General features: G+C 32.3%; 1 protein-coding gene across 4 annotated transcripts in view; it reads right to left on the bottom strand.

The window, feature by feature from the left end:
* The window catches only part of LOC110997394 (integrin alpha-PS2), an 83,493-nt gene that overhangs the window by 30,923 nt on the left and 37,402 nt on the right, over positions 1-15,168 (bottom strand). For all 4 annotated transcript variants that reach the window (XM_022265536.2, XM_022265538.2, XM_022265537.2 and 1 more), the window contains exon 3: positions 5,927-6,024. In XM_022265536.2, the coding sequence (XP_022121228.2) occupies positions 5,927-6,024 (98 nt within the window). The remainder of the gene's footprint in view (positions 1-5,926; positions 6,025-15,168) is intronic.

The raw sequence follows: 15,168 nt of genomic DNA, 5'->3' as shown, positions 1-15,168 counted from the left end.
AATGGGCAAATTAGCTGTGATTCTTGTTGCTTTTCGACGGTAAATATTTTATGCAGAAATAATTTGTATAATAAGGAATTTTTAGCTTTGTTTTCTATTATTTTGTATTGTCGGTAGGGTTTGCTTAACTCAAAAACGCATTACGTTTACTACTATATATGATATATGAGCACACTGAAGCTACAACACTGCAATGTTTTATTATTATATTACATGTAAATTAATCACTGTTCACATATTTAAGATTATCAACATGCAATCCTTTTAAATTAATTTTCTTTCCACAAAACATTCTTTCTCACAATGAAATTAATCGAAACCTTAATTTCCCAAACACAACAATATAATAATTAACTGTTAACCGGAACGAATGAAAACATAATAGTTCATAACGAAGCCCCATAACCCCATCACTAATGGTTTTTGCTACAATTCCTGCGCACGCGTGTCCAATTTCCTTTCATTTGATACACGGATAGAATATTGAACAAATTACTAATAGAGTGTTGTAATTTCATTGATAATAATCAGATTTCTTGACCATCTTGTTTTACTATTATGGTATACAAGGATACTGCGTCCACGCCGTACGAATATTAAATTAGGTATATGGTTAAAATATAAATTAACACACACACACATATTCCTCCACGAGCTGGTAATCCCCTTGAATGTAGAAATGAAAAACACAAACATTTTTTTTAATATAGAATTTTGTATCTGTTTCTGGCCAGTTATTTGGAGTTATATATAGTCTATAAATTTAGAGTTTCAAAGTTTATTTCTACTATAGTGGCCTACTATAGTGGTATATTCTACAGTGGCCTAATCGGGAATACTTTACTATGTATAAGGGTTACACTGGATTTCAAAATATAACGTCAGTAGAAAACGATAAAAAGTCACAATACAAAGAAAAAGCTAAGGAATGAAAAGCTTAAAATACAACATTGAAATAAGCATATTTATTACCTGTTAGACTTTCCGCAAAAAGGGGTATCGAAAAACATGCTGAGACACAAATGAAAACAATAAGAGAAATGTACCATATAAGGTTTCGAGATGCGCACCCGTCAGCAGACACCATATTAGGAGCGCCACAAGAACTCAACTATGCCTGACAAATAAGCGGACAATTTGTTTAAATACCCTTTTCACGGGACGACCGAAATTTATTTAGACACGCCGAGAGTTTAAAATTTAAAGAGGGTCAGCAAAAAGTATTCGAACCGAGAATTTTGGCTGACAAGCTGGAATAGGATTTTTCAGAAGGGATTCCATGTTTGGTCCTCTTGAATTAGAGGTTACTTTGGGTATATCACTAGACGTTTTTCCTCAGTTACTCCAGTGGAATGTTATGTTATACTGTAATCACTATCGTAGTTTGTGTTATTACTTTTATTTAATTCTTGTGATGTAGTTGATTGTTTTGCATGGACAATCATGCAGCAGTGCCTTAACTTCAATGTGTTTGATGTTGTCAGAAGACAACATCGTTCGCCGTTACTTCATGTGCCCATATGTGTGGGCACATATAGTTCGCTGTATTACTTTAGTTAACGAATTACATAGTTTAACGGACATTTGTCATTTTCCGTTGAGTAAACTAGCAAAAGTCCTATTTTTCTATTGCCTACAGTTAGTTAATTTTTGGTGTTTTTATATTTTTTTTTCCAAATTAGTTTCTCATGTTTTTTTTTCATTTGTTGGCTTCATATCGATTTAGGGTTACCTGCTAGGAAAAGATTGTATTTTTTATAAATAAATAAATGTATATGTTATAGTCGTTTATGTTAAGTCGTTTTTGGATATTTAAAGCTTGACATGAAAGCTTGAAAGATCGTCGTTAGTCTTCCAATCACTCCTAAGTTACAGAGCTCTAGCAATGACAATACGACGAAGAATATTCTTAGCATCATTCTTCCACCACGTCATATTAAATGCATCAATACTTAGAAGTCGTGGTAGTGTGAGTGGAGACAAGTAAACAATGCAGGTACTAAGAAACTGTCTATCTCGTCACCGATCTGTCGCTGCCTTATACAGCTTATCAAGTCGTACTTGAATTTATCCTTCATCAGAGGTTTCAGAATGAGGATGGGAGGTTAAAGATTGTACAGTGATTATTCTTTTTGATGGAACAGAGGTGTGAAATTATCTTTTAGATAGTGCGACTGTGTGGGGTCTTTTTAAAATTGTACTCATCAAATTGTACACATGTATTGTTGAAATTTCTGTGTGTTCTTAGAATACTTTTGTATTATTTTAATTGTTATTATGTCAGTAGTTAAGGAGTCTTGCAAAGTAAGAAAACAAAATAATTAAATGGATAAGGTATGATATTCTAACATCGGGTTAGGATTTTATTTTTTAAGTTACTCAAGTATTTAAGTTATAAAATGTAACAATTCAAGATATTGCAATGAACATTTTTTAATTTTTAATCGACTCCATATATTTTCTAGTTCTTCTTGTTCCATGGAGCCACGATGAATGCGACGGATACGACTGGATATCTAATGATTTATCGCGCGATGGATTTGCAATTACAATCGACGATGTGTCGCCGGTATACTGATCTACGGCTCAGAGAAAAATGTGGCAAACATGTACTTAGATTATTTTGTTTATTTATTTACACTTTCTTAAACGTACATATAAAAACTAGGTTACATAAATTAAAGCGATTTCTCCCAGGCAAATCTTGTGAGTATCTTTATATATATATATAACGTAAAAGTAGGTATTTACCTACTCAGTATTTTTATACTGAGTAGGTATTTGTTTTTTTATTTTTCTTATGATATTAGAAGTGCATAATGAAATAACAATGAAACAGAAAATTACATTTAAAATTTAAAAAAATATATAGACTATGAATTTATAGACTAAGCTCGTCTGATATCAAGTGTTCAGGAGTTCCAAGGCCAGATACACTGCACAGTTGGGTCATTATTAAAAATATCTATTAAACTAGCACGTCCTCCTGAACGCGTCTCGTGAGAATGCAATGAAATATTAATACAACTCGAATCGCGTGTGGCGAATACAAACAAACGCATAACATTAGCTTATCCAAGCAATTTGTTATAAATAAACGATTGTAGTAAAAACTCGCCGATCGACTAACAATTATAAGTTTGCATTGTTAGTACAGGGAGTTCTCTCTGTAACCGTTTAGATAATTCACACTTCCAGAGTTTTCAGTGTTAAAAAATTGTATATGACTAATTTATATTGCTAAAATTTACCTATAAACCAAAGTAATGCAACTAAATAGAATTGATTTGGTCTTTATAAATAAGGCAATATGTATAGAGAGCAACATTTCTCTTCTGCCTCATAATTAATCATGATTCATTTACTATATAACATTAACATTAAATGTTTAATAATATATTTTTACCCGTTTAAGATTTTAGTTTAGTTTAATTTTAGTTAGTATTTCTAGTTATTCTAGTAGTTACATGTAATATAGTTTTTATTTATTATTTTTTATGCTCTTCTTGTACATTAACTCTCAGTTGGTGATTCTTTTTTTATTTTTCTATACATGTTTAGCTGCTTTTTTAGAGAAAAGGCCTTCCGTTGCCAAATACCTTTTAAATTGTTTTTATAAGCAATTTTTTTAACGAAGTGTAAATAAATAAATTATCATGTAGATTAAGAATATTGTAAATACTGAATATTTGTGTGTTGTAAATAAACACCCCTTAATTCGTAATATTAGATTAGATATAAAAAATGCTCAGAAATTCCCAACAGCCTGTATATACGGCATCAGACATCCCAGTCACGTCGATTACAAATGAAATAAAACAGCTAAACAAATTGCAACAACGGCCTGAGAAGGTACCGTTTTTGCACTAATTCGGCATACCCCAATAAAAATTCCTTCCCCATAAGGGAACGGGCAAAAAGCATCCTCGAAGCTTGACTGATCGCGGGGAATGCAAAAAGTGAGGGATTGAAAGCGAGCCGACCGCATGAATAACCATGTGAGTAAGCGGTCTAATTCCCTCTTTACGTATTAGACGTTAATACAAATAGCGCTGAAACCTTTTTTAGTTGTGGGCTTCAGATTTCCGTATCTGTTCCGTGATATTTCTAATAGGTGCCGTGCCACACACCGTCGACTTTTTAGGTGTAACGCAGTCTGATCCAGAAAGTTTATGCAAGGATCAAACCTACGACCACTAGGCCAAGTATCAGATGTTTAGGCAAAGAAATGTATGAGAAACTTCAATTACGATACATAGATTATCTAAATAAAAGGACTATACTATGGAGAGATGCGTTGTTTTATTTTGATATTATAGAAATTACAAAAGCTATAATCTTAGACTTTGACCAAATCTGTTTATAAATTTATTAAATGCTGAAAATTAAAAAATTAAGTCTCTTTGGCATAGCATTGTTTCCTCGCTCTATTGCTTGCTTATATACTGATATTTAATGGCGTTTTTCATAATACGTAAAAACTTTTTATTATTTGTAAAAGTTGTTTCAATGAAACAAGGGCAATTTTACTTTGTCTTTGAGACAGAAGAACCATATTAAAACTGTACTTTTAACTTCTAATTATTCGCACCAAAAGATATTTTATTTAGCAATAAAAAGGCTTTCAGCATTATGCTGACCCCATCAGTGATAGCGCAAACGTCCTCAAGCCGTAAAGTTTACCCCATTTCGACTCGATTGACCCACTTTCGTAGCAAATTGATGGTTATTTTGGCAAATTATACGAGCAAAGGTCACTGTGATGATACAGAGTTAATTACATGGGACGACGCCACGTCACGCTCACCTCAGTGAGTCTTTATCTTTAGGCATATATTATATGTACGTATATACGAGGGAACTGGACAGACGTTTACCCATGTATTTCAAGCGATTAGGATGTTAAACTAAGTACCGACTGCATCTGCAGGGCTGATTTGTCTATCTAATCTAGACCATCCAGGGCTCCATCCAAACGCATTCAAATTGGTCCAGCCGTTTAACAGGAGTTCAGTGACATACACACGTACAGTAGAATTACTTATAAGTTAAATAAAACTGCAGACGGCGCAAATTTGATTGAAATCCGTTAATTAGTTTATGAGACCATAGCGCACAAACAACGTGACGCGTAATTTATATATAATAGATATATCTTAGCCTACGGTGTAAAATTAAAATGGCTGATAACAACTATTCTTTTAATTTTATACACAAAAGAGTTCATTTTTATATCAGACACATTGACAATTCTTACGACATACACTTTATTTGCGAAACTGATAAATTTAATATAAATCTAACTAAAAACACATTATTTCAAAATCCTACTTCTGCATACAAGAAACAAATCACTTGCCCCAAATCCTTTAGTACCTCAACCATACCACTACATTATATATGAACTAAATGACAAGTTTATTATGTCTGCTGGGTGGAGCAGGAAGGGTGTAGTCGTTCCATAAACTTTATAGGTCACTCTTATGGGGTCACCCGTCAACGTCTTCGCAAATGCCATTCATTTAAAACAATATAACCATTGTCTTTTGCAAATGGTTCTTGTGTGTGGTCAAAATAAAGCTTAAAATGGGAAGAATTTGTTATTAATACGTTGCTATTTTTGAGATTATATATAATAAACAAATGCAAACGAATCCAGCATCTGTAGTTCATAACGGCATTACTAATTGATAATAAATAAATACATCTTGATTTCTAAGTGAGATGTTCCAACAACGTGCGATAGAATTTTAAAAATGCATATGTGAACAATGTCCTTTGGTGTTCAGCCATAGTTCATACGACCTTAACTAGAGTAGAACGCTCAAACCACGACGCCAACATTGATTAAACTTAAATACTGAGACTGAATCGGTTGACAAACCTTGCATATTTGGTGGCCTTGTAAAAACTATATAGAACTTACCACAATAGGCCCATTTCTGCCTGTACTCGTAAGGGTCGCACCAAACCATTGATTAGATTTCTGGTCTATCTGTCGATGGGCACTGTCTACGTTGTTATCTGCAACAAACATTTATTGTTGAGGTCACATAAAGCTTTAGGTACATAAAAGTCTAACTCAATTATTATTAAAATTAAATTGCACTCCTAGTTGTGCTGTGCTGTTCTCTTTCTTTCGTGATATGTTTACGCTGTGTTGAAAAGAGATGAGTTACTGTGCCTAAACATACGCTTATACTTAAAAAATGATTATGTAAAAAGAAATATTTAAATAGTGATGTTATAATACTCTGAATTATATTCCAGGCTACACTGACAGATTAAAATTTGGCTGCGTATGTATGCTCTTTGGGATATTCCGCGGTAAAAAGCCGTAAATCAATTTTAAAGCTTTATATCTCCATAAATAATTGTAAAAGATCAAAATTGCATACAGACGAGTATTAAGATAAGATCGATATTGAAATTATACTTGAGTGAAAAATCAGAGGCAATAACTTAATTTTATATCCCAGAGGCATCATACGCGGTTTCAATTTCGTAACGGCAGAATTGTGATGGATACATGCATTCTGCTGAGGACTGTTTCCATCCGCAATCTTTTCGTATATTCGACAGTTATTTTATTAACAAATATGTATTGTTACTTCCAATAATCTTAAATCTAATTTCTAATAAATAGTTGTAACTTAATATGTTTTGTGAGAAATAAAGATTATTATTATTATTTAAATACATGTCTTCACTGAGATTTTTTTTTATAGAACAGGGGGCAAACTGAGAGGAGGCTCACCTGATGTTAAGTGATACCGCCGCCCATGGACACTCTCAATGCCAGAGGGCTCGCGAGTGCGTTGCCGGCCTTTTAAGAATGTTACTTATATATTTATTAGGTTAAGAATATCCATAGCGCAAAATCATACACATCATGAGCACACCCCACATACACACCATCACGTGCACACACTTTTACATCATCACACAACTCAACTAATTTAGGCTTAGTTAAATAAATCAAATCACAATTGGTCAAATGTATTAAATTAATTTTGTTTGTTTGTTCCCTTTTTTAAATATTTTTGCTGTTAAATGTATGTATCATCTATGTATTCGATCTTTTGCTATATTCTCAGTATATTTGTTTGTAAGTATATATAATTTATGTTAGCTGTAGGAGTACTAAATAAATAAGTACATAATTTTTTTTTATATATTTATATATACAAATTTTGGAATTAGGACATTTAACATAAGTCGGTGTCTAATCGCACTACTAACTATATCTAAGGGGAAGACACTCTGTTCTAATGTTCTATTTTTTTACTGAGGCATTGCGGTGGGCGTTGGATCTCTTAGGCATTTCAGTTAATATTCTGAAAACTCTCTGTCTAGAAAAATTCTCCAACCATTCGGGACTTATTCAGTACAAATCAAATCCTGTACACAGATGGAAGAGCTACACGAAAATCTAAAAATCCTTTTTCGGTTTGGTAAAACTAAAGTATTAAAAATTGATTAAATTCTTAAAACTGCCGAACAATGGAAACAAACTCATGATGCATCTTATCGCGCATGAGTATTATAAAGATTCTTGTACAGTTAAAAGGCAGTTATGATTAATAACCGAGTGAAAGCGTTAATTATTTTTAATTATTTTTCGAGCTAGGCGTGTCTTATAAATGGATGATGAATGAAAAATAGATTCCATACTTATACTGAAACTACTTTAAAGGAAAGATTTTAAGCTATTCAATTGATTAAACGCTTGAAGCTTTGTATAGTAAAAGATTTCGATACAATGGTGTTTTTAATAAAAAATTATGGCCAAGAAACGTGTATTTTAATTATTTTTATCATTAATAATATAATTTAATATTTATTATCGAATATCAATTGTTTTGGACCTAGCGAGTATCACACAATAGTGTGTGTCTAATATTTTACTCGCGCGCGTTTAGACGAACCAACAAAATATACAATTGCCGAATTAAAACGTAAATACATTACGAATGTACTATTTTATATTTAGTCAGTTTAATAGACAAAATGTATTATCATGAAAAATGTCTATTATTTTATTATAATACATTTTGTGTATTATATCTTTATAATACACAAAATGTCTAATTTATTTAATCATTATAGAAACTGATTGCTTTTATGGGCTTTATAAAGTTCTTTTTCATAAAGAACAATTTTCCAAAGTGACGTCACTCCCTGGCACAAGGGGATGGCACCCCACTCTAGACCCTGTAGGGTAGCCTTTTAACTGATAATGGACAGTTAAAAGCAAACTGCTTTAATTCTTTCAAATAGAACCAGGTTAAAAATATGTCTAATTATGTTGTTATTGATAATTGTATAGCTTCGTCGTTCGACGTACCGCGAATGACAATATAATATTTTCTGTCGCTTTTTCAGCACTGCAAACGTTTTTTTTTATAATTTAGATCCGTATTCAAAATTATCAATTTTATTATACGCTATTCTAAGATGCTCTTAAACAAGTTAAGACTCCAGAAAAACCAAAGACAAAACAAAATTTGCCAAATTAATAAGAAATGAATGTTTTATGAACCGATAGAAGCTTAATATTATTTTATTGATATCCTAACGCTATTACGGCATTCTAATTAATTAAATCTCAATTTGATAATAGACGAACAAAATAAAGCTCTCTCCGGAAAATTAAAAACTAAAGGCCAGATAAGAAGAAAGTTGAATCGTAATAAAAAAATTGTCATTTTGTCTGTTGTACGCAACTGTACCAAGTATGACAAGTCTGTGTCATTAGCTACTGCATATCACGTCATATTTTGTGGCATTCGTAATGGACTCTTAAAAATAGTACGACAATTTATTTTAAAAGCGGAACAAAAAATTAACTATGACTGATGTCTAATGAGAAATTACTTATGTCAAAATGGAAGCTTTCGTTATAAGCACTCTCAAATATTTTAGTAATAAATGGATTCTTTATTAAGATTTTAATAAATGTAACTTTCACAGTTTCCTAAAGAATTTTTTTTATTGTTCGTTTTAGTAATTCATGAAATTAAATGTGTGTATGAAAATGAAGTTAAAAAATTTTACACTTTAAATAATAAGGGGCCTTACACTACACATATTATTATTGTAAATATCTTTTAGTGAAACAACCAACGTAATATCTTCATTTTACAACAGTCTATAACCCCAAACGGAATCCATATAAATCGCAGAAAGCTTTGAAACCTTGAAAAAGCTCTGACAATAGCGTAGCTTGGAAAACTCTGAAATGCCAATAAAAACTTCAATTACTAAGTCATAAGACCGCTAGGCGCTTTGATAAAAAAAAACACGAGTCGCCCACGGTATTGGCCACAGATTACTGTAACACTTGATTATTTTATCTCTTATGAGGTGATCAGAATTCAGTATCTGACTGTTTCGTCACTGTATTTTGCTTTACTGAACATCTGTAGCATTAACTGATGTTCAGTTCAGCACATAGAAAAAGTAGTCAAGTGGTAAACAACCTGGTAACGCTCAACATTAGAGAAAGAAGCCTAAAGGACTATTACATATCGCCAATGCGGATCGGTACGTGTATAAGTTATAAGACCCTAAAGATAACCTTTACATTGCTCCTATCATTTGTCAAACTCGTGTGAAAAGCTTTAACAATGAGTCAGGGGAAAACCACGCCGAAGCATTTCACTATTGGCACGCGATATTAGTCATAATATACCTCACATGCCGATCTGACATTAAAAGATTTTAAACGAGTGCTTTGGTTTTAATTTTCTTTACTAGATTTTTTTATGCCTCTCGCTTTATTCGCAGAAAAAATTATAAGTAAAGTTATTTTGACAACAGAAAGTGTCGCTAATAACATCAGGCAACCAGAACGGTTTATTCAGAATCGCAATAAAATAAATCAGTGGATCTTTTACCCTTTTCTCTTTCAGGACTTCTTTATCTGTTTTACAATCATTTGTCTATCTAATATAGTAAGTAATCCTCCTGTGTCCATAGGAATATATCTATACGACAACAAATTCTTATATTGTTTTGTTTTTACAATCCACAGACTATGAAAACATGTATAAGATGTTTTTTACGAGTAAAAAGAGGTTTGAGCAAGAAGCTCACACTGGTAGTAAAGACAGTCCAATCACAAACCAATTATTGATATGAACCTCCTATACAATCTCGCAAAATGATAAAGTAAATAAAATTAATTTAACTTCCCATTAAAGCTCCTCCCTTGTACGTCGATCGCCGAAAGCTCGATGTTTATCGCGATACCATTCACGGCATACCTTTTACCGCAACCACTAAATTATACACTCTTTTTATTGTTAAAATTAACGGAACTGGCTGATTTCTTTTATCAACTTACGGGGTGTTAATATTACGTAATATTAAATTTTTATCCAAGACAATGCACTCGCGTCTGCGTAGATACAAGTGCACCCTTTATTACACGGAGATTCAGAGACGAAAAAGCGTATTTTACATACTTAGCGTACGCGCTCATCTAAGACACTTTTACACACGCAACATTCTTAATAGCATTGAATCTTCTTTCTTTTATATGAAATTAAAAAAAAAGGATTTAAATTGGCGCCTGTTGTTCTATCCAGATGACCAGGTGCTTTCCTCGCTCAACGAATCAGTATCGCAATACAGCGAGAAAATCCTGCCAGCGCTAAATGTAAACTACCATGGGGACAAAACTTTTTAAATTTGTTTTAATTTTATTTTTATTGATTATTAATTATTTTTATTACTACTATGTAGGTTATGAATTAATGAAATTACTGTATATATAAAATTACGTCTAAATTTATTAAATTCATGGCTAATAATTTATGTTTAAATTTTAGTTTTTTTACGGTAATAGGAAACATTACAATGTCACATTTCTACATACAACATGTATCACTGATAATCGATACATTTGGACGCAATACTTATAAAGAGAAAATATTATTCACAGCAACATATTAATGTATACAACATTTATGAAGGATTATGGGTCGTTTATCAAAGAAACGATAGTAATTAGCACAAATATAACTTTTATTTGGTAATCAGATGAATGACAGCAAGAACACTTAGTTACAATCAACCTTCATATAATATAGTGTTGCCACCTAGTTAAATTTTCAAAGACTATTTTACTTAAATTGCTCAATACTCCCACTAAAATTTAAACTAGGTACAAATATAAAAAAAAATAAACTCCTACTGAAATTAGAGTTGTGAAAAGAAAAACAAAATGTGATCTCTTAAATAGATAAAAGCTTGAGTTGGTAACGCTTTAGTTAACATATCTGCTAATTGACTGTTACTAGGAATATAATTTAGTTTAATTACACCCAACTCAACCTTTTCCCTTATAAAATTAAATTTCACATCTATGTGTTTGGTTTTCTTATGATAAACAGGATTGCTAATTAACTTAATTGCACTCTGATTATCAACATACAATGGAACAGATGTAATATTTTCACCTAAATCTAATAATAATTGCTGTAACCATAATATCTCTTTTGCAGCTTCACAAGCAGCTACAAATTCTGCTTCAGTTGTGGAGAGAGCAGTAGTCTTCTGTTTCTGGCTACACCATGTTATAGGTCCCCCATTCATATTAAAAATATAACCTGTAGTAGACATACGCGTGTCTACATCACCTGCAAAATCTGAATCCGAATAGCCAGTGAGATCACTACTTTCTCCATAACATATACATAAATCTTTAGTATTTATTAGGTATCTAATAACACGTTTAATGGCATTTACATGTTGTTGACTTGGATCGTTTACATATCTACTCAAAACATTTACAGCAAAAGAAATGTCAGGCCTTGAAACAGAGCTCAAAAATAACAAGGACCCTATAGCTTCTCTGTATGGAAAATTAATAATATTTTCATCCATTTTCTTTGAAATAACAACATTTACATCTGCAGGGGTACTGGCAGGATTTGAATCACTCATACAAAACTTCTCTATTAATTTTTCAATGTAATCTCTTTGATAAATACAGATACAATTATTTACTTTCTCTATTTCCATTCCCACAAAATATTTCAATTTAGGGTCATTACTATTACAACTCAACATGCTATCTTCATTCTCTGATGATGAAGTTTCCACAAGAGTATCCCCTACATTTGTTTCTTGCATTTGATTTTGTTGTCCTAATGTCTTCACTTCATCGTCAATGTATATTTGTGTAATATTCTTCCTTATCTCTGGAACATAATGTTCTTCAAACATTACATTTCTTGATATTTTAACCTTTTTGGTTTCTGGATTGAACATCCTGTAATTGTTATTATCATACCCAATTAGTATCATTTTCTCACTCTTTTTGTCAAGTTTAGTTCTTAGCTGATTAGGAATATGGACATATCCAATACTTCCAAACACCTTCACATGGCCTATATGAGGTTTGATGCCGTTCCATAATTCAAATGGTGTTTTCTTAGGAGTTTGGCTGGAGGAAGTCCGGTTTAATAAATATACTGCACAATTCACAGCCTCAGCCCATAATTCCAGTGACACATCCCTTGCGTACAACATTGAACGTGCACTCTCCACAATGGTACGGTTCTCTCTTTCAGCACGCCCATTTTGTTCTGGTGTATATGGCGCAGTACACTCATGAATTATACCTTCTTTGCTGAGATAGTCATTGAAGGTTTTATTCACATACTCTCTTCCATTATCAGTATGCAATATTCTGACACTATGCATGTACTTATTTTTGATCAAAGCATTGTATTTCATGAATATGTCCATCACATCACTTTTATGTTTGACAAAATATACATGCCTGTAACTTGTAGCAGCATCCTTAAATAATATAAAGTATCTCATACCTTGGATAGATGTATGACTCATAGGTCCACAGACATCACTATATACAAGGTCACCTGGCTGTAGTTCTCCTCGTATAGATTTGTGAAATGGAAATCTGCACTGCTTTCCATATGCACATGCTTCACAAACAAAATCAGTTTTATCACTGTTATTCAGTTTCAAGCCTTCTACCACATTATCAGCACTCATACTCTTGATTTGTTTTAGGTTAACATGTCCCAGTCTTTCATGCCACATTTTAATGTTATTTTGATCACTTTGAACTAAGTTACATGTATCTGAGACCACAGCTTTAATTTTCAATTCGTATAAATTATTTTCTGTTATTGTTGCACACATTACCAAGTCATTTCCTTTGTAAATGAATGCACCAGAGTCTTTCTTGATAATGATATATGATTTACGCATTATCACACCTTCTGAGAACAGATTTCGTCGCAAATTCGGAACATACAATACATCATGTAGTTCACTGTTCTCCCACTGTCCATTGACACATCTCTTTATTAACACCTTGCCAATGCCAGCCACTTCCACTGATTGTTTGTTTCCTAATGTCAATGATTTCTGGTTACATTCCAATAGTTCTACAAAGAACTCCTTTCTATAGGTCATATGTGCAGAGGCACCACTGTCTAAAATCCACACATTGTCTTCAGCTTCATGGAATTTGGTTTCTACATTAAACGCTAACAAGTCTGCACCTTCCTGTTGAGGTTTTCTATACTTGGATTTCTTTGGAGCACGACATTCTCGAGAAAAATGTCCTCGTTTCCCACAATTATAACATTCAAATCTGTGTTTACTGTTTTTATTTTGATTTGAATTACTAGCATTTCTATTCAGCTCACTTTGTTTTGGGCTATTTTTACATCCTTTCTTAGCCACAAGAAGAGCGGTTTCTTGTTCTTCTTCACACTGTAAACTAGCTTCTTCATCTAACAAACGAGCAGTGAGATTGACAAGAGTCTGTTGCTCTGGATCCAAAGACATCCACGCTTGACGGAGTGATCTATACTTATGAGGCAGTGTTCCAAGTATTTTTGTTATCACAGCCATTTCACTAATACTTTCGCCACTTTCTTTTAACTGCTTGGCCAATGATTCCACTTTAGAAATGTGTTGAGCTACACTGTCATTTGTAGACATTTTATACTGATAAAACTTTTCATGGATCAACATTTTACATAATTCACTCTTCTGTTCGTATATTGATTCAAGTTTTGTCATTATTTCCTTAGCAGTTTCACAATTTTCTATTAAAGTTATTTGTTTAAAGTCCATCGAAGATGTTATAATAAACATGGCCATGCCATCGTTCTTTGTCCATTCAACATTATTTCCAGCCGGTTTAGGCACTGAAATATCAATCCCTTTTGCTTTTAGGGCACACTTTATCTGGAATTTCCATTGCCTAAAGTTATTTCCATCAAATTTTTCTAAGTTTATTGACCGCATTGAATCCATTTTGAGGTTATTTTGTCAATTTCTTCACAATACGATTGTAACTTTTTCTTTGCTATTTTTCTTAAAACTTTCAATTGCAGAATCTACTGGGCCCATAACCTGAAGGATTATGGGTCGTTTATCAAAGAAACGATAGTAATTAGCACAAATATAACTTTTATTTGGTAATCAGATGAATGACAGCAAGAACACTTAGTTACAATCAACCTTCATATAATATAGTGTTGCCACCTAGTTAAATTTTCAAAGACTATTTTACTTAAATTGCTCAATAATTTAAAAACTTTTTTTTACGATTCATAAACATGTTATTTTATTAAATACAACATTTAATCATCAATTATTCGAATTTCTGTTTCATTGCTGGTTATTATGCTTAATTTTACATACACCCAAACTTAGAACAATGAGAAATACTTGTAATTAATGAAGCCATAATATCCATATGGATTTTAAAACATCCTGTAGTTACCAAATTTGGTCCTGAATGCCGTACTGACAAGACAAAAACGATTGTTTCAATTTTAAACAGCCTATATAAGATTAAGACATTACTCTCGACAATTTGTTAACTGTGGTAATTAAGTCATTGAACTAATATTGGACGCCATATTGGGTCATCTTTATCAGATATTGATGAATGTCAAGATCTGTGGGAAGTTATTAAAAGATAGCGTAGATTAATCTTTGTTCTGTTACCTTTATTACATGTACATTCTTAATAATAGTTTTATGTTCATCAATTTTGGAATAATGGGTGCAAGTAAAAATAGTTGTCTTTAAATTTTAGTATTAACTTAAGTATACTCAGTAACTTATGATTATTCCTAAGCCTAACTGCAGAGATTATTAAACAGCTAT

The sequence above is a fragment of the Pieris rapae genome, chromosome 11 (genome assembly GCF_905147795.1).
Source record: "Pieris rapae chromosome 11, ilPieRapa1.1, whole genome shotgun sequence".
In the NCBI taxonomy this organism is placed as follows: Eukaryota; Metazoa; Arthropoda; class Insecta; order Lepidoptera; family Pieridae; genus Pieris; species Pieris rapae.
The sequence above is the reverse complement of the archived record's forward strand: the minus strand, read 5'-3'. Positions and strand labels throughout refer to the sequence as shown.